Source organism: Oncorhynchus gorbuscha, linkage group LG02 (assembly GCF_021184085.1).
Source record: "Oncorhynchus gorbuscha isolate QuinsamMale2020 ecotype Even-year linkage group LG02, OgorEven_v1.0, whole genome shotgun sequence".
Classification (NCBI taxonomy): domain Eukaryota; kingdom Metazoa; phylum Chordata; class Actinopteri; order Salmoniformes; family Salmonidae; genus Oncorhynchus; species Oncorhynchus gorbuscha.
The window spans coordinates 94,423,302-94,443,561 of NC_060174.1; the positions used below are offsets into that span (position 1 = coordinate 94,423,302).

The window sequence follows — 20,260 nt, forward strand, 5'->3', positions numbered from 1 at the left end:
AATGCTGCAGACATCTTGGACGAACGGCAGAGCGCATAAGCTCGTTCACAGCATATTCACAGCCTTATAAGGAGACGATAGTATAACAGAGCGTCAAAAATCCTGCTAATTTCCTGTTTGAAGTTTCATCTTGGTTTCGCCTGTAAGATCAGTTCTGGGGCACTCACAGATAATATCTTTGCAGTTTTGAAAACGTCAGAGTTTTCTTTCCAAGGCTGGCAATTATATGCATAGTCGAGCATCTTTTCGTGACAAAATATTGCGCTTAAAACGGGCACATTTTTTTATCCAATAATGACATAGCGCCCCCATAGGTTGAAGAGGTTAACACAGCGCGCATCCAACCCGGAAGCCAGCCCCACCAATGTGTCGGAGGAAACACCGTGCACCTGGCAATCTTGGTTAGCGCGCTCTGCGCCCGGCCCGCCACAGGAGTCGCTGGTGCGCGATGAGACAAGGCCATCCCTACCGGCCAAGCCCTCCCTAACCCGGACGACCATAGGCCAATTTTGCGTCGCCCCACGGACCTTCCGGTCGCGGCCGGTTACAACAGAGCCTGGGCGCGGCCGGTTACAACAGAGCCTGGGCGCGGCCGGTTACAACAGAGCCTGGGCGCGGCCGGTTACAACAGAGCCTGGGCGCGGCCGGTTACAACAGACCCTGGGCGCGAACCCAGAGTCTCTGATGGCACTTCACCACTGCGCCACCCGGGATGGCCAATGGAAGCACCTCTAATGTTAAACGTGTAAAGTGTGGTTTACCGTAGGGCAGCTCTCCTTGCCCTCTACTCGTCTCTATTTTCACTAATGACCTGCCACTGGCATTAAACAAAGCCTGTGTGTCCATATATGCTGATGATTCAACCATTTACGTTTCAGAAACCACAGCTAGTGAAATCACTGCAACTATAAACAAATAGTTGCAGTGAATTTTAGAATGGGAGGCCGGTAATAAACTAGTCCTGAACATCGCTAAAATTAAGAGGATTGTATTTGGTACAAATCATTCCCTAAATTCTAGGCCTCAGCGGAATCTGATAATGAATAATGTGGCTATTGAGCAATTTGAGGAGACTAAATTACTTGGTGTTACTTTAGAATGTAAACGGTCATGGTCAAAACATATTGATTCAATGGTTGTAAAGCTGGGAAGAGGTCTGTCCATAATTAAGAGATGCTCTGCTTTTTTGACACCACACTCCATAAAGCAAGTCCTGTAGGCTCTAGTTTTATGTTATCTTTATTATTGCCCAGTCATAAGGTCAGGTGCTGCAAAGAAGGAGCTAGAAAAAGTGCAGCTGGTGCAGAACAGAGCGGCACGTCTTGCTCTTCACTGTAATCAGAGGGCTAATATCAATACAATGAATGTCTAATGTCTAAGTGATGCAGCGACTGACTGCATCACTTATTTTTATTAGAACCTCCGTTTTCAAAATTCCAAATTGTTTTCCATAGTCAACTTGCACACAGCTCTAACACACACTCTTACCCCACCAAACATGCCACCAGGGGTCATTCCACAACCCCCAAATCCAGAGCAAATTCAAGAAAATGTACAGTATTATACACTGAGTGTATAAAACATTAGGAACACCTTCCTTATATTGAGTTGCAGCCGTTTTTGCCCTGAGAACAGCCTCAATTTGTTAGGGCATGGACGACACAAGCTGTCGAAAGCATTCCACAGGGATACTGGCCCATGTTGACTCCAATGCTTCCCACGGTTGGCTGCATGTCCTTTGGGTGATGGACCATTCTTGGGACACACGGAAAACTGTTGAGCATGCAAAACTCAGCAGCGTTGCAGTTCTTGACACACTCAAACCGGTCCGCGCCTGGCACCTACTACTATACCCTGTTCAAAGGCACTTAAATATTTTGCCTTGCCCATTCATCCTCTGAATGGCCCACATACGCAATCCATGTCTCAGGGCTTAAAAATCACCTGGTCAGTCTCTGTCATGGAAAGTTGTTCCTAATGTTTTGTACACTCGGTGTATAGCGCCATAATTGCATCGAATTCCCTTCCATCTCACATTGCTCAAGTGAACACCAAACTTGGTTTAAAAAAACAGATAAAGCCTCGGCACAACGCCTCTCCCCATGTGACCTAGATATTTTGTGTGTATGTACTGATACTTTTGTTTATATAGTGTATTTGGACACCTCTTCAAATGAGTGGATTTGGATATTTCAGCCATACCTGTTACTGACAGGTGTGTAAAATCGAGCCCACAGTCCGTAGACAAACATTGGCAGTAGAATGGCCTTACTAAAGAGCTCAGTGACTCTCAACGTGGCATTGTCATAGGATGATACCTTTCCAACAAGTCAGTTTGTCAAATTTCTGCCCTGCTAGAGCTGCCCCGGTCAACTGTAAGTGCTTTTATTGTGAAATGGAAACGTCTAGGAGCAACAACGGCTCACCCACGAAGTGGTAGGTCGCACAAGTGTACAGAAGGGGACCGCAGAGTGCTGTAGCGCGTAGCTCGTAAACATTCTGTCCTCGGTTGCAACACTTACTAGCGAGTTCCAAACTGCCTCTGGAAGCAACGTCAGCACAAGAGCAGTTCATTAGGAGCTTCATAAAATCGCTTTCCATGGCCGAACAGCCACACATAAGCCTAAGATCACCATGCGCAATGCCAAGCGTCGGCTGGAGTGGTGTAAAGCTCGCTGCCATTTAGACTCTGGAGCAGTGGAAATGCTACAGTGCTCCAGAGTGATGTTTTTCCAGTGAGGGGAAATCTTAACGCTACAGCATACAATCTAAACAATTCTGTGCTTCCAACTTTGTGGCAACAGTTTGGGAAAGGCCCTTTCCTGTTTCCGCATGACAATGCCCCTGTGCACAAAGCCAGATCAATGCAGGAATGATTTGTCGAAATCGGTGTGGAAGAACTTCACTGGCCACCACAGAGCCCTTACCTCAACCCCATCGAACACCTTTGAGAGAATTTATATCACCGACTGCGAGCCAGGCCTAATCGCCTAACATCAGTGCCTGAACACTGTCAATGGAAATAGTCCGGATGAGTCATTTCATTAATTGTTCAGGAGTCTTATCGTTTGGGGTAGAAGCTGTCGAGGAGCCTTTTGGACCTAGACTTGGTGCTCCGGTACCACTTTCCAGGCGGTAGCAGAGAGAACAGTCTGAGTTGGGTGACTGGAGTCTTTGACCATTTTTGGGGCCTTCCTCTGACACCGCCTAGTATAGAGGTCCTGGATGGCAGGAAGCTTGGCCCCAGTGATGTACTCTGGGCCATACGCACTACCCTCTGTTGCACCTTATGGTCAGATGCCGAGCAGTTGCCATACCAGGCGGTGATGCATCCGGTCAGCGTGCTCTCGATGTATGTAGTTCTGTCCTTGAGCTGTTTTTGTCTATTAATGTTCTGTATGTTTCATGTGGACCCCAGCATGAGTAGCTGCTGCTTTCGCAACAGCTAATGGGACCCTAATAAATTACCAAATAAAAGACCAAATGCTCACACAAACATATGCATGCACATACTTTATATACACACATGCGCAAATAAATGTTTGTGTACATACACAACTATTGAACCTTTTTTATGACAGACAGATGGTTTTCCTATCAGGTTGGTGATATAGTATCCTAACCTTTTCTTGCTTCCCACAGCACTTTTTCACCTCGTTCGGCGCAAGGGATCGGACATACATGATGATGTTCAGACTATGGCAGAATGCTCTGCTAGAAAAGGTACATGTATGACTGTTCACTTTTAATTCAAATACAACACTGTGGAGAGTGTATTGTTGCCAATTTAATCAAAGCTCGCCTTTTCCCCTTCTATCACTTCTCCCTCTTTCATCTCTCTCTTTCTCTCCTTTCTCCCTCTCTCTCTTTCTATCTATCTCAGCCTTTGTGTCCCAAAGAGTTGTGGCACTTTGTCCATCAGTGTTATGGCAATGAGCTGGGTCTGACCAGCGACGACGAGGACTACGTGCCTCCAGACGATGACTTCAACACCATGGGGTGAGTTTTGACCCCATAGTCACACACACACACACATCGGTGACCCCGTTGACCATGGGTAAAGCGCTGGCACCGTTCCCCGTGCTGATAACGGTGACCTACAGCTGTTGTGCTTCCCCGTGCTGATAACGGTGACCTACAGCTGTTGTGCTGATAACGGTGACCTACAGCTGTTGTGCTGATAACGGTGACCTACAGCGGTTGTGCTGATAACGGTGACCTACAGCTGTTGCGCTGATAACGGTGACCTACAGCTGTTGTGCTGATAACGGTGACCTACAGCTGTTGTGCTGATAACGGTGACCTACAGCTGTTGTGCTGATAACGGTGACCTACAGCTGTTGTGCTTCCCCGTGCTGATAACGGTAACCTACAGCTGTTGTGCTGATAACGGTGACCTACAGCTGTTGTGCTTCCCCGTGCTGATAACGGTAACCTACAGCTGTTGTGCTGATAACGGTGACCTACAGCTGTTGTGCTTCCCCGTGCTGATAACGGTGACCTACATCTGTTGCGCTTCCCCGTGCTGATAACGGTGACCTACAGCTGTTGAGCTTCCCCGTGCTGATAACGGTGACCTACAGCTGTTGTGCTTCCCCGTGCTGATAACGGTGACCTACAGCTGTTGTGCTTCCCGTGCTGATAACGGTGACCTACAGCTGTTGTGCTTCCCGTGCTGATAACGGTGACCTACAGCTGTTGTGCTTCCCGTGCTGATAACGGTGACCTACAGCTGTTGTGCTTCCCGTGCTGATAACGGTGACCTACAGCTGTTGTGCTTCCCGTGCTGATAACGGTGACCTACAGCTGTTGCGCTTCCCGTGCTGATAACGGTGACCTACAGCTGACCTACAGCTGCGCTTCCCGTGCTGATAACGGTGACCTACACATCTGTTGCGCTTCCCCGTGCTGATAAGCTGTTGTGCTTCCCGTGCTGATCTACAGCTGTTGCGCTTCCCGTGCTGATAACGGTGACCTACAGCTGTTGAGCTTCCCGTGCTGATAACGGTGACCTACAGCTGTTGCGCTTCCCCGTGCTGATAACGGTGACCTACAGCTGTTGCGCTTCCCCGTGCTGATAACGGTGACCTACAGCTGTTGCGCTTCCCCGTGCTGATAACGGTGACCTACAGCTGTTGCGCTTCCCCGTGCTGATAACGGTGACCTACAGCTGTTGTGCTTCCCCGTGCTGATAACGGTGACCTACAGCTGTTGTGCTTCCCCGTGCTGATAACGGTGACCTACAGCTGTTGCGCTTTCCCGTGCTGATAACGGTGACCTACAGCTGTTGCGCTTCCCCGTGTTTTAGGTATTGCGAGGAGCTGCCGGTGGAGGAGAACGACGCCAATGACGCCACCACCCTCGCGAAGACGCCAGACGTCAAAGGCGACACCAGCCCCCTGTTGTCCCGCAGAGTCTTCCCCGACAACGTCCTGCCCTGCCCGGGCATCATCGACCCTCTCCTTCCTGTGAGTACCACTAGATATTAGACCAATTCTTGCTTTGCACCACCTACAGACAAAATGTATAGAGTGTTTTAGAGTCAGCAACTTAGTCAGCTAGCCCACCTCAGACTCTGCTACCCAAGCCTGACGGGCCTCAACACTATACATTGGGTTAGGGATGGATAGGGCCTGTTTTTACATCAATATCTAGGATACAGGCAGGGCTCAGTTATCACTAAATTGATCTCAAACTTTTTAAAGCTGAGCCATTTGCTTGTGCTCTGCTTTGCAGTACAGTCACATCTGACTAAGATCAACTTCAACCTCATCAAATATAAGACCGAGAGGAGAGATTATTTCGCAGAAAAGAATAACGTTCCTTGAATTTTGTCTGATATTATCATCACTGTCAAACACTCCCTGAAACACTTCAGCGAGCAGGCCTTTCTAATCGACCTGGCCGGGGGTATCCTGGAAGGATATTGATCTCATCCCGTCAGTAGAGGATGCCTGTTTTTCTTTTTTAATGCCTTCCTAACCATCTTAAATAAGCATGCCCCATTCAAGAAATGTAGAACCAGGAACAGATATAGCCCTTGGTTCTCCCCAGACCTGACTGCCCTTAACCAACACAAAAACATCCTATGGTGTTCTGCATTAGCATCAAATCAAATCTAATTTTATTTGTCACATACACATGGTTAGCAGATGTTAATGCGAGTGTAGCGAAATGCTTGTGCTTCTAGTTCCGACAATGCAGTAATAACCAACAAGTAATCTAACTAACAATTCCAAAACTACTGCCTTATACACACAAGTGTAGGGGGGTAAAGAATATGTACATAAAGATATATGAATGAGTGATGGTACAGAGCGGCATAGGCAAGATACAGTAGATGGTATCGAGTACAGTATATACATATGAGATGAGTATGTAAACAAAGTGGCATAGTTAGTGGCTAGTGATACATGTATTACATAAAGATGCAGTAGATGATATAGAGTACAGTATATATGTATACATATGAGATGAATAATGTAGGGTATGTAAACATTATATTAGGTAGCATTGTTTAAAGTCGCTAATGATATATTTTACATAATTTCCCATCAATTCCCATTATTAAAGTGGCTGGAGTTGAGTCAGTGTGTTGGCAGCAGCCACTCAATGTTAGTGGTGGCTGTTTAACAGTCTGATGGCCTTGAGATAGAAGCTGTTTTTCAGTCTCTCGGTCCCAGCTTTGATGCACCTGTACTGACCTTGCCTTCTGGATGATAGCGGGGTGAATAGGCAGTGGCTCGGGTGGTTGTTGTCCTTGATGATCTTTATGGCCTTCCTGTAACATCGGGTGGTGTAGGTGTCCTGGAGGGCAGGTAGTTTGCCCCCGGTGATGCGTTGTGCAGACCTCACTACCCTCTGGAGAGCCTTGCGGTTGAGGGCGGAGCAGTTGCCATACCAGGCGGTGATACAGCCCGCCAGGATGCTCTCGATTGTGCATCTGTAGAAGTTTGTGAGTGCTTTTGGTGACAAGCCGAATTTCTTCAGCCTCCTGAGGTTGAAGAGGCGCTGCTGCGCCTTCTTCACGATGCTGTCTGTGTGGGTGGACCAATTCAGTTTGTCTGTGATGTGTATGCCGAGGAACTTAAAACTTGCTACCCTCTCCACTACTGTTACATCGATGTGGATAGGGGGGTGTTCCCTCTGCTGTTTCCTGAAGTCCACAATCATCTCCTTAGTTTTGTTGACGTTGAGTGTGAGGTTATTTTCCTGACACCACACTCCGAGGGCCCTCACCTCCTCCCTGTAGGCCGTCTCGTCGTCCGCAAACTTGATTGAGTTGGAGGCGTGCGTGGCCACGCAGTTGTGGGTGAACAGGGAGTACAGGAGAGGGCTCAGAACGCACCCTTGTGGGGCCCCAGTGTTGAGGATCAGCGGGGAGGAGATGTTGTTGCCTACCCTCACCACCTGGGGGCGGCCCGTCAGGAAGTCCAGTACCCAGTTGCACAGGGCGGGGTCGAGAACCAGGGTCTCGAGCTTGATGACGAGCTTGGAGGGTACTATGGTGTTGAATGCCGAGCTGTAGTCGATGAACAGCATTCTCACATAGGTATTCCTCTTGTCCAGATGGGTTAGGGCAGTGTGCAGTGTGGTTGAGATTGCATCGTCTGTGGACCTATTTGGGCGGTAAGCAAATTGGAGTGGGTCTAGGGTGTCAGATAGGGTGGACGTGATATGGTCCTTGACTAGTCTCTCAAAACACTTCATGATGACTGAAGTGAGTGCTACGGGGGCGGTAGTCGTTTAGCTCAGTTACCTTAGCTTTCTTGGGAACAGGAACAATGGTGGCCCTCTTGAAGCATGTGGGAACAGCAGACTGGTATAGGGATTGATTGAATATGTCCGTAAACACACCGGCCAGCTGGTCTGCGCATGCTCTGAGGGCGCGGCTGGGGATGCCGTCTGGGCCTGCAGCCTTGCGAGGGTTAACACGTTTAAATGTCTTACTCACCTCGGATGCAGTGAAGGAGAGACCGCATGTTTTCGTTGCAGGCCGTGTCAGTGGCACTGTATTGTCCTCGAAGCGGGCAAAAAAGTTATTTAGTCTGCCTGGGAGCAAGACATCCTGGTCCGTGACTGGGCTGGATTTCTTCTTGTAGTCCGTGATTGACTGTAGACCCTGCCACATGCCTCTTGTGTCTGAGCCGTTGAATTGAGATTCTACTTTGTCTCTGTACTGACGCTTAGCTTGTTTGATAGCCTTGCGGAGGGAATAGCTGCACTGTTTGTATTCGGTCATGTTACCAGACACCTTGCCCTGATTAAAAGCAGTGGTTCGCGCTTTCAGTTTCACGCGAATGCTGCCATCAATCCACGGTTTCTGGTTAGGGAATGTTTTAATCGTTGCTGTGGGAACGACATCTTCAACGCACGTTCTAATGAACTCGCACACCGAATCAGCGTATTCGTCAATATTGTTATCTGACGCAATACGAAACATATCCCAGTCCACGTGATGGAAGCAGTCTTGGAGTGTGGAGTCAGCTTGGTCGGACCAGCGTTGGACAGACCTCAGCGTGGGAGCCTCTTGTTTTAGTTTCTGTCTGTAGGCAGGGATCAAAAAAATGGAGTCGTGGTCAGCTTTTCCGAAAGGGGGCGGGGCAGGGCCTTATATGCGTCGCGGAAGTTAGAGTAACAATGATCCAAGGTTTTTCCACCCCTGCAGCTTTTCAGGGAAGCTAGAAACCATTATACACAGGCAGTAAGAAAAGCCAAGGCTAGCTTTTTCAAGCAGAAATTTTCTTCCTGCAACACTAACTCAAAAAAGTTCTGGGACACTGTAAAGTCCATGGAGAATAAGAACACCTCTTCCCAGCTGCCCACTGCACTGAAGATAGGAAACACTGTCACCACTGATAAATCCACTATAATTGAGAATTTCAATAAGCATTTTTCTACAGCTGGCCATGCTTTACACCTGGCTACCCCTACCCCTGTCAACAGCACTGCTCCCCCCACAGCAACTCGCCCAAGCCTTCCCATTTCTCCTTCTCCCAAATCCAGTCAGCTGATGTTCTGAAAGAGCTGCAAAATCTGAACCCCTACAAATCAGCCGGGCTAGACAATCTGGACCCTTTCTTTCTAAAATTATCTGCCGAAATTGTTTTCACCAACTACTTCTTTGATAGAGTTCAGTGTGTCAAATCGGAGGGTCTGTTGTCCGGACCTCTGGCAGTCTCTATGGGGGTGCCACAGGGTTCAATTCTTGGACCGACTCTCTTCTCTGTATACATCAATGATGTCGCTCTTGCTGCTGGTGAGTCTCTGATCCACCTCTACGCAGACGACACCATTCTGTATACTTCTGGCCCTTCTTTGGACACTGTGTTAACCTCTTGCGCCGAGCCATCCCGGATCCGGTATCGTAACGCAACGTTACCGATTTCTAAAAATCGCAAATGAAATGAAATAAATATGCCTGCTCTCAAGCTTAGCCTTTTCTTAACAACACTGTGATCTCAGATTTTCAAAATATGCTTTTGAACCATAGAAAATCAATCATTTGTGTAAGAGTGTTGATGGCTAGCTTAGCATTTAGCGTAGCATTTAGCACGCAACATATTCACAAAAACCAGCAAAGGAATCAAATAAAATAATTTACCTTTGAAGAACTTCAGATGTTTCAATGAGGAGACTCTCAGTTACATAGCAGATGTCCAGCTTTTCCTGAAAGATTCTTTGTGTAGGACAAAACGCTCCGTTTTGTTACTACACATTTGGCTACCGAAACGAACCGAAAATTCAGTCACCAAAACGTCAAACTTTTTTCCGAATTAACTCCATAATATCGAACGAAACATGGCAAACGTTGTTTAAATCAATCCTCAAGGTGTTTTGTCAAATATCTCTTCATTGATATGCCGTTCGTGGAAGCATGGTTTTTCTCAGAATCCCATGGAAAAATACCAGCAGCTGAGTTTTGCGCACCAATTTCCACGCAGGACACCGTGCCGACACTTGGCAAATGTAGTCTCTTATGTTCAATCTTCCAATGATATGCCTGCAAATATGTCACAATGCTCCAGACCCCTTGGGGAAACGATAGAAAGGGTAGGCTCATTCCTGTCGCATTCACAGCCATATAAGGAGATAATGCAAAACGTAGCCTCAGAAATCCTGTTCATTTCCTGGTTGCAGAAACATCTTGGTTTTGCCTGAAGCTTTTGTTCTAGGGCACTCACAGTGAAAATCTTTGCAGTTCTGGAAACGTCAGAGTGTTTTCTTTCCAAAGCTATCAATTCCATGCATAGTCGAGCATCTTTTCGTGACAAAATATTGTGCTTAAAACGGGCACGTCTTTTTCTCCAAAAATGAAATACTGCCCCTAGAGTCTCAAGAGGTTAACAACCCTCCAGGCAAGCTTCAATGCCATACAACTCTCCTTCCGTGGCCTCCAATTGCTCTTAAATACAAGTAAAACTAAATGCATGCTCTTCAACCGATCGCTGCCTGCACCTGCCCGCCTGTCCAACATCACTACTCTGGACGGCTCTGACTTAGAATACGTGGACAACTACAAATACCTAGGTGTCTGGTTAGACTGTAAACTCTCCTTCCAGACCCACATCAAACATCTCCAATCCAAAGTTAAATCTAGAATTGGCTTCCTATTTCGCAACAAAGCATCCTTCACTCATGCCGCCAAACATACCCTTGTAAAACTGACCATCCTACCAATCCTCGACTTCGGCGATGTCATTTACAAAATAGCCTCCAATACCCTACTCAACAAATTGGATGCAGTCTATCACAGTGCCATCCGTTTTGTCACCAAAGCCCCATATACTACCCACCATTGCGACCTGACTGGCCCTCGCTTCATACTCGTCGCCAAACCCACTGGCTCCATGTCATCTACAAGACCCTGCTAGGTAAAGTCCCCCCTTATCTCAGCTCGCTGGTCACCATAGCATCTCCCACCTGTAGCACACGCTCCAGCAGGTATATCTCTGGTCACCCCCAAAACCAATTCTTTCTTTGGCCACCTCTCCTTTCAGTTCTCTGCTGCCAATGACTGGAATGAACTACAAAAATCTCTGAAACTGGAAACACTTATCTCCCTCACTAGCTTTAAGCACCAGCTGTCAGAGCAGCTCACAGATTACAGATAACAACTACCTCTTTCCCTACTGTATTTATTTATTTTATTTCTTTCTTTATGTTGCTCCTTTGCACCCCATTATTTGTATTTCTAATTTTCACATTCTTCCACTGCAAATCTACCATTCCAGTGTTTTACTTGCTATATTGTATTTACTTTGCCACCATGGCCTTTTTTTTAACCTTTACCTCCCTTATCTCACCTCATTTGCTCACATCGTATATAGACTTGTTTCTACTGTATTATTGACTGTATGTTTGTTTTACTCCATGTGTAACTCTGTCGTTGTATGTGTCAAACTGCTTTGCTTTATCTTAGCCAGGTCTCAACTGTTCTCAAGTTGCCTACCTGGTTAAATAAAGGTGAAATAAATATAAAATAAAAAATAAAAAAATGAGAGTAATGAAATGGAACTAGCTAATAGCTAACTGCTCTTGCTCACATCTCCTGATCACCCCAAGGTGGAACCGTTGCTATGGATACTCACACATAGACTAGCAGAAGAGCAGCCCTGGGAGTGAGGTGCAGAGACCAGCAGCTAATGGATACTAACAAAGGAAGGGCCTGAGTAGGGTAGGGCCTGAATGTTGCATGCATGGGTAGGGCTCAAGCTTAAAATTCATGCCCATGCAGGGCCCTCTCAAGATCACACCAGTGGCATTTCAACCATATTATCCCTTGCTGAGCTTTCAATTTTACAAGTATGTAGGCAGTAGGTAGGGCAATGATCTGTGATTATGGTTTGACTTGACCCTTCGCTCATGACCCCCTCTTCCTCTGTAGTTTGATTTGGCCACCGTGGACGATTTCCCCCTGTGTCTCCCTGATGGCGAACTCCTGACCCTCCAGTTGCCGGGTTTGGACAACCGGAGCAGTGGTCACAGCAGTCCCGCCCCCTCGCCCTCGCTGGACTTTAACGACAATGAGGACCTCCCTACTGAGCTCAGCGACTCTTCCGAGACGCACGACGAAGGTTTGGGTCTCTGAAACATGCCCATGCGCGCTCACTTGCACACATGCGTGCTCACTTGCACACATGCGTGCATACACGACGACTCATTCACTCACTCACACTCACACTCACTCTGTCACTGTCCTATTCCTGTATATTAAAACACATCCTTTCACACATACACACACACTCACTCACTTGCTCTCCTTCCTCTGTGTGTGTGCAGCAGGGGAGGTGCAGGCCTTTCATGAAGACCTGAATGGGAAGCAGTACATGAACGAGGTGTACGAGTTCAGCGTTGACAAGATGTACGACATCCTCTTCACCGAGTCCACCTTTATGAGGGACTTCCTAGAGCAGAGACGCTTTTCAGGTGACACCACAGTACCCAGACCAGTTTTACCTTTTAGATCTTAATGATGAAGATTACATGGACAGGGGGTGCCCTGATCCTTGATCAGTTTTTCTCTCCTTCCTCCCTTGAGGTAAATCCTTATCTGACATGGCTGGATTGGTAAAGTGGACACATTTTACATCATTTACATTTAAGTCATTTAGCAGACGCTCTTATCCAGAGCGACTTACAAATTGGTGCATTCACCTTATGACATCCAGTGGAACAGTCACTTTACAATAGTGCATCTAAATCTTAAAGGGGGGGGGGTGAGAGGGATTACTTATCCTATCCTAGGTATTCCTTAAAGAGGTGGGGTTTCAGGTGTCTCCGGAAGGTGGTGATTGACTCCGCTGTCCTGGCGTCGTGAGGGAGTTTGTTCCACCATTGGGGAGCCAGAGCAGCGAACAGTTTTGACTGGGCTGAGCGGGAGCTGTACTTCCTCAGTGGTAGGGAGGCGAGCAGGCCAGAGGTGGATGAACGCAGTGCCCTTGTTTGGGTGTAGGGCCTGATCAGAGCCTGGAGGTACTGAGGTGCCGTTCCCCTCACAGCTCCGTAGGCAAGCACCATGGTCTTGTAGCGGATGCGAGCTTCAATTGGAAGCCAGTGGAGAGAGCGGAGGAGCGGGGTGACGTGAGAGAACTTGGGAAGGTTGAACACCAGACGGGCTGCGGCGTTCTGGATGAGTTGTAGGGGTTTAATGGCACAGGCAGGGAGCCCAGCCAACAGCGAGTTGCAGTAATCCAGACGGGAGATGACAAGTGCCTGGATTAGGACCTGCGCCGCTTCCTGTGTGAGGCAGGGTCGTACTCTGCGGATGTTGTAGAGCATGAACCTACAGGAACGGGCCACCGCCTTGATGTTAGTTGAGAACGACAGGGTGTTGTCCAGGATCACGCCAAGGTTCTTAGCGCTCTGGGAGGAGGACACAATGGAGTTGTCAACCGTGATGGCGAGATCATGGAACGGGCAGTCCTTCCCCGGGAGGAAGAGCAGCTCCGTCTTGCCGAGGTTCAGCTTGAGGTGGTGATCCGTCATCCACACTGATATGTCTGCCAGACATGCAGAGATGTGATTCGCCACCTGGTCATCAGAAGGGGGAAAGGAGAAGATTAATTGTGTGTCGTCTGCATAGCAATGATAGGAGAGACCATGTGAGACCATTATGACAGAGCCAAGTGACTTGGTGTATAGCGAGAATAGGAGAGGGCCTAGAACATAGCCCTGGGGGACACCAGTGGTGAGAGCGCGTGGTGAGAAGACAGATTCTCGCCACGCACCTGGTAGGAGCGACCTGTCAGGTAGGACGCAATCCAAGCGTGGGCCGCGCCGGAGATGCCCAACTCGGAGAGGGTGGAGAGGAGGATCTGATGGTTCACAGTATTGAAGGCAACCGATAGATCTAGAAGGATGAGAGCAGAGGAGAGAGAGTTAGCTTTAGCAGTGCGGAGCGCCTCCGTGATACAGAGGAGAGCAGTCTCAGTTGAATGACTAGTCTTGAAACCTGACTGATTTGGATCAAGAAGGTCATTCAGAGAGAGATAGCGGGAGAGCTGGCCAAGGACGGCACGTTCAAGAGTTTTGGAGAGAAAAGAAAGAAGGGATACTGGTCTGTAGTTGTTGACATCGGAGGGATCGAGTGTAGGTTTTTTCAGAAGGGGTGCAACTCTCGCTTTCTTGAAGACGGAAGGGACGTAGCCAGCGGTCAGGGATGAGTTGATGAGCGAGGTGAGGTAAGGGAGAAGGTCTCCGGAAATGGTCTGGAGATGAGAGGAGGGGATAGGGTCAAGCGGGCAGGTTGTTGGGCGGCCGGCCGTCACAAGACGCGAGATTTCATCTGGAGAGAGAGGGGAGAAAGAGGTCAGAGCACAGGGTAGGGCAGTGTGAGCAGAACCAGCGATGACGTTTGACTTAGCAAACGAGGATCGGATGTCGTCGACCTTCTTTTCAAAATGGTTGACGAAGTCATCTGCAGAGAGGGGGGAGGGGGAGGAAGCTTCAGGAGGGAGGAGAAGGTGGCAAAGAGCTTCCTAGGGTTAGAGGCAGATGCTTGGAATTTAGAGTGGTAGAAAGTGGCTTTAGCAGCAGAGACAGAGGAGGAAAATGTAGAGAGGAGGGAGTGAAAGGATGCCAGGTCCGCAGGGAGGCGAGTTTTCCTCCATTTCCGCTCGGCTGCCCGGAGCCCTGTTCTGTGAGCTCGCAATGAGTCATCGAGCCACGGAGCGGGAGGGGAGGACCGAGCCGGCCTGGAGGATAGGGGACATAGAGTCAAAGGATGCAGAGAGGGAGGAGAGGAGGGTTGAGGAGGCAGAATCAGGAAATGGGTTGGAGAAGGTTTGTGCAGAGGGAAGAGATGATAGGATGGAAGAGGAGAGAGTAGCGGGGGAGAGAGAGCGAAGGTTGGGACGGCGCGATACCATCCGAGTAGGGGCAGTGTGGGAGGTGTTGGATGAGAGCGAGAGGGAAAAGGATACAAGGTAGTGGTCGGAGACAATAACTCACAGATCAGAATTGAAGGAAGGCAGGAAGGTTGCATTTTGAAATAATTCAATGTGTGTCAGACTAAAACCTGGGCAAATGTTAAAGGAGTAAGGGCTGATTTTTCTGTCTGTCTTCACTCTTCGTCTAGACATCGTCTATCACCCCTGGAAGAAAGAGAAAGAGGCAGGCAACCAGACCAGAGAGATCATGTACACCGTCTCCCTCACCAACCCCTTGGCGCCCAAGACCGCCACCGTCACTGAGACTCAGGTGAGTGGAGCCTCCCAGTGGCAATGCAGGTCATAGAGGTTTTAAATGTTGTACATAGTTTGTTTTCATGCTTTGTTTGTGTTTGGCGTAACGTAACTACAGTCGCTGTTATGATCACTTATGTGTAATGCATTATGAATGCTATTACGGTTATAAATGTATTTACAGGCTGCTTTTGGGAGCCACGGGTTGTTATGAATGTATTTACAGGCTGCTTTTGGGAGCCACGGGTTGTTATGAATGTATTTACAGGCTGCTTTTGGGAGCCACGGGTTGTTATGAATGTATTTACAAGCTGCTTTTGGGAGCCACGGGTTGTTATGAATGTATTTACAGGCTGCTTTTGGGAGCCACGGGTTGTTAAGAATGTATTTACAGGCTGTTTTTGGGAGCCACGGGTTGTTATGAATGTATTTACAGGCTGCTTTTGGGAGCCACGGGTTGTTATGAATGTATTTACAGGCTGCTTTTGGGAGCCACGGGTTGTTATGAATGTATTTACAAGCTGCTTTTGGGAGCCACGGGTTGTTATGAATGTATTTACAGGCTGCTTTTGGGAGCCACGGGTTGTTATGAATGTATTTACAGGCTGCTTTTGGGAGCCACGGGTTGTTATGAATGTATTTACAGGCTGCTTTTGGGAGCCACGGTTGTTATGAATGTATTTACAGGCTGTTTTTGGGAGCCATGGGTTGTTATGAATGTATTTACAGGCTGCTTTTGGGAGCCACGGGTTGTTATGAATGTATTTACAGGCTGCTTTTGGGAGCCACGGGTTGTTATGAATGTATTTACAGGCTGCTTTTGGGAGCCACGGGTTGTTATGAATGTATTTACAAGCTGCTTTTGGGAGCCACGGGTTGTTATGAATGTATTTACAGGCTGCTTTTGGGAGCCACGGGTTGTTATGAATGTATTTACAGGCTGCTTTTGGGAGCCACGGGTTGTTATGAATGTATTTACAGGCTGCTTTTGGGAGCCACGGGTTGTTATGAATGCTTATAAAAAACATTATGAATGCTGATAGCAATGTTCTTATTATTGATTATTTATAGAAGGTACTAAAACATATAGAAACACATTCATTTTCAGATGACAAATGGCTGAATGTCATTTGCAGCCTTCCAATTGCCAGAATAGGCCTCTTTTGTTGTCTGTTAACACAACTATTCCATATCTGTGTGGTTTAGACGCTGTACAAGGCCAGCCAGGAGAGCGAGTGCTACATCATAGATGCCGAGGTGATAGCACACGACGTCCCCTACCATGACTACTTCTACACCCTAAACCGCTACGTGCTCACCAGGGTGGCCAGGAAGAAGTGTCGGCTAAGGTGAGAGATTTCCCTCTATTCTTCCTGTGATTGGAGATGGGGTGCTCCACTCTGTTAAAATTAGCTGTTAAAATTCCAACCAGGGTTGTGTTCAGTGGGGCACACGAGCAAAATGCTTTACAACGGAAGACAATAACAAGTGTTCTGATTGGTCATGTTTAGGTAGTACCACTTCATTTCACTCTGTTTAAAAAATGTTTTCTCCCTACTGAACACGACCTTGATAATGCAGTACTTGACTCCTTGGGTGAAATGTATTCAAAATGTATTAAAAGAATAAGTCAAATTTAAGGTTGACCAAGCAGGTGTAATGACGGTTGAATTATGTGTGTCTGTGTGTGTGTGTCCTGCAGGGTATCCACAGAGTTGCGCTACAAGAAACAGCCGTGGGGGCTGGTCAAGGGCTTTATCGAGAGGAACTTCTGGAGCGGCCTGGACGAGTACTTCAGACACTTAGGTCAGTTGGACTATAGTTTAATCTAGAATATGAATGGTATGGAGCCTGGGGTCATTCTTGGAGCCTAGTATTTGTTAGCCTGATCCACCATCCTGCCAGCTGTGCTCTCGTTTCACTTCACTTAATCAAGAATCCGTGTAGAGAAACAGAATGTAAGCTCACGAGATCAGGATGGTGATGAGAGGCTAGGGATTTGTCTTTCTTAAAACATTTAAATCAACTGTATTCTCACTTGAGAAACTACAATGAGTACTCTTTAGATAGTGCTTAATCACCAGGATAAATTATTTAAGTAAATATTTAACTCAAAGAATGAAGTAATTTACTTTGCTTAAACCTGTAGTTTGCATGCCGGTCTGTTTCTACTTTAGTGGGTCCTTTGGTAGTTGCCTTGCCAACAACTCACAACAAAGAAGTAAATAGCAGAAACATACTGGCACCCTGGCTATTGAATCACTCCATGATTTAGGACCCAGGTTCTGTGAATACCATACAGTGTCATACTGGTTGCATCCCTAATGGCACCCTATTCCCTATATAGTGCACTACTTTTGACCAGAGCCTTAAGGGCCCTGATCAAAAGTAGTACACTGTCTAGAGAATAGGGTGCCATTTGAGAGAAACTGTGTTATGCAGCTTGTGAAATAAACATAAACCCTTTCTTTTAACTCTTTCCAGAGCTGGAGCTGAGTAAAGTGGAGGTGGTCCTGGTTGAGCCCCACAGACAGTCCCCCAAGGCCAGGGCTCTACGGGCAGGGGCGTTGAGGCGGCGGAAACGACCCTTGATCCACCTGCGGCCCCCCCACATGGACGAGGCCCTCAGCCCCGTCACCACCCCCGAGGACGAGGAGGTCACCCACCACCATCGCATCAAACAAGTGGCAGGTCAGACTGACTGCTGATGACTGTTTGACTCAGAGTATGATGTACATTTTAGGACACCCTTAAGCCTCATGAGCAGCTGTGCTCTATTGCTAATGAGTTTTCAATCAGACCTGGGTTCAAATAATATTCAAATTCTTAAGATGCTTGTGATTTGCATTTTCCTGGCACAATGGAACAACTGTCAGAACAATTGCCACAATGTTTGTGTAACACTGCGCTGTAACACTGTGCTGTAGATTTTCATAGCGATTGTCATCACAAAAACCTGTACTGTATCAGGGTTGTGAAAAACAAAAACGTTTATTACCTGCAGCTGTAATATTTGTTTAGGGCAGGAATAAAGCATTAGGTATTGCGTGGCTTTTTGTATAGATCCAAAATGGTCACCTATCTTCCTGCAGGTTCCACTCAGACCAGACACATCCCGGACCATGTCCCAGGGGGCCTAGCGCTCTACAGCGTCTCCAAGCTACTCCTCATCATCAGCTTTGTGTGAGTATCCTTCCACCGCCACCCTGGGGGGGCTGTCTCCACAGCAACACCACGGCTGGTTGTTTGAGATTCTCTTTCATGTGTTTATAAATATAATTACTAGAATGGCCAAAGCCCCTCAAATGTCCATTCTAGTAACTCTAATTCTATGGGTGGAGAACTATCCATTGAAGATCCCATAGATATCTCTGGTCTCTACTTTTCTCAGTTGATGTTGAATGTTTAGGTGTCATTTATGTGTCAAAGTTGCCTGTGGTGACTCATCTGATTTAAATCTGTCCACTTCAACTTTTCTTGTTCTTGGTGTACTAAAGTGGAGAATGTCAGAAGGTTAACATTAATGGAGACACCTTTTGAAGACCGCGTCGTGCTAGCAACGGGTGGTGCTCTTGCTAATGAACTGTTACTGCACTCTTCAGCTAACTACCGTAACACTATTGTTTAAAAAAACAACAATCAAAATACTGACGAGGTGTCTCAAGTTGTGATAACATTTTAACATTGTGACGGTCCATGCGTTTCCACTTTCTAGGCGTACTGAAACCAAACATTGACAATCGAATATATTTTATTTTTCCCCCTCTCCTCTCCAGCATTATAGCAGCATTATAGCAGAAAAACCCTGTCGTCTTGTCTGGTGGTGTGTGTAATTGTCCTCTCTCTCTCTCTCTCTCTCTCTCTCTCTCTCTCTCTCTCTCTCTCTCTCTCTCTCTCTCTCTCTCTCTCTCTCTCTCTCTCTCTCTCTCTCTCTGTCTCTCTGTCTCTCTCTCTCTCTGTCTCTCTCTCTCTCTCTCTCTCTCTCTCTCTCTCTCTCTTTCCCTGTCTCCATTCATGCATCCTATAGGATCTGTATAAGGTATTCAACTTTTTTCATAACAACATGTTGATTAGATATGTGTTTGATGGACTTGGTTCACCCCATACATACACTAGACGTGAGTGGTAACATATCCTTCCTTTGCAGTAGTTGAAGGCATGCACATTCCAGGGGAATCCTGCTATCCTTAGTCTAACATATATTTATGTCATCTCTACCTTTCTCTCTCTTTACTCTAAATATCTCTCTCTACTTTACCTCTTTCTCTCCTCTACATCTCTCTGTTTATTCTCTCGCATTCTCTGGCTTCACTCTCTCTCTCTCACTCTACTCTCTGTTTACTCTCTCTCTCTATCTACAGTCTAGTATTGCTGGTGTTTCTGAACATGATGCTGTTCTATAAGCTGTGGATGCTGGAATACACCACACAGAGTCTCACCTCATGGCATGGCATACGACCACAAGAAAGGTACTTCACACAAATACTCTACAACCCAATTCGATACCAGCCCTGTGGAATGACTTTGGAATTGTATGTTAGTCCGTTTTAGAATTTAGAACATTTATTAAAGTGTCACTCCACAATATGACAGTAATTGACCAGACAAATTACAGATTAAAAGCAGTGTTTGCGTGTGTTTCTCGCTCTCCCCTTCTCTCAGTAAACTGCCCCAGACCCAGATGGAGTGGGCCCAGCTCCTGGAGTCGCAGCAGCGTTACCATGACGACGAGCTGCAGAAGTGGAAGGAGATCATCAAGTCATCTGTGATGTTGCTGGATGAGGTGAGACAGCCAATCAGTAGAATACTGATGGCCTTCGCATAACTGACCAATTAGGTCAGAGAAGGATTGTTCATTCACTAACTTTACCATTTGAGAATGTGTGTGTGTGTCATATGGTTGTTCAAACACATGCAGTACTGTATTCAATGTGACGGCATGTAATGTGTATTCAATGTGATGTGAATTTAGGAATCAACTTAATTTACGAATACTAAAAAAAATTGACATTGCATATACTTCCTATTGACTTCAATGCATAATTTTCAACAAACGAAAAAATGTATTATAAAAA

General features: G+C 47.0%; 1 protein-coding gene across 7 annotated transcripts in view; it reads left to right on the forward strand.

Moving 5' to 3' along the window:
• The window catches only part of LOC124013355 (protein Aster-B-like), an 86,642-nt gene that overhangs the window by 61,637 nt on the left and 4,745 nt on the right, over positions 1-20,260 (forward strand). For 5 of the 7 annotated variants that reach the window (XM_046327680.1, XM_046327657.1, XM_046327673.1 and 2 more), the window contains 13 exons: positions 3,643-3,723; positions 3,884-3,999; positions 5,309-5,468; positions 11,888-12,077; positions 12,283-12,429; positions 15,080-15,201; positions 16,392-16,534; positions 16,888-16,991; positions 17,670-17,876; positions 18,278-18,368; positions 19,213-19,224; positions 19,547-19,654; positions 19,848-19,968. In XM_046327680.1, the coding sequence (XP_046183636.1) occupies positions 3,643-3,723; positions 3,884-3,999; positions 5,309-5,468; positions 11,888-12,077; positions 12,283-12,429; positions 15,080-15,201; positions 16,392-16,534; positions 16,888-16,991; positions 17,670-17,876; positions 18,278-18,368; positions 19,213-19,224; positions 19,547-19,654; positions 19,848-19,968 (1,602 nt within the window). The remainder of the gene's footprint in view (positions 1-3,642; positions 3,724-3,883; positions 4,000-5,308; positions 5,469-11,887; positions 12,078-12,282; positions 12,430-15,079; positions 15,202-16,391; positions 16,535-16,887; positions 16,992-17,669; positions 17,877-18,277; positions 18,369-19,212; positions 19,225-19,546; positions 19,655-19,847; positions 19,969-20,260) is intronic. The other 2 variants (XM_046327664.1, XM_046327698.1) reach the window with 1 other exon arrangement.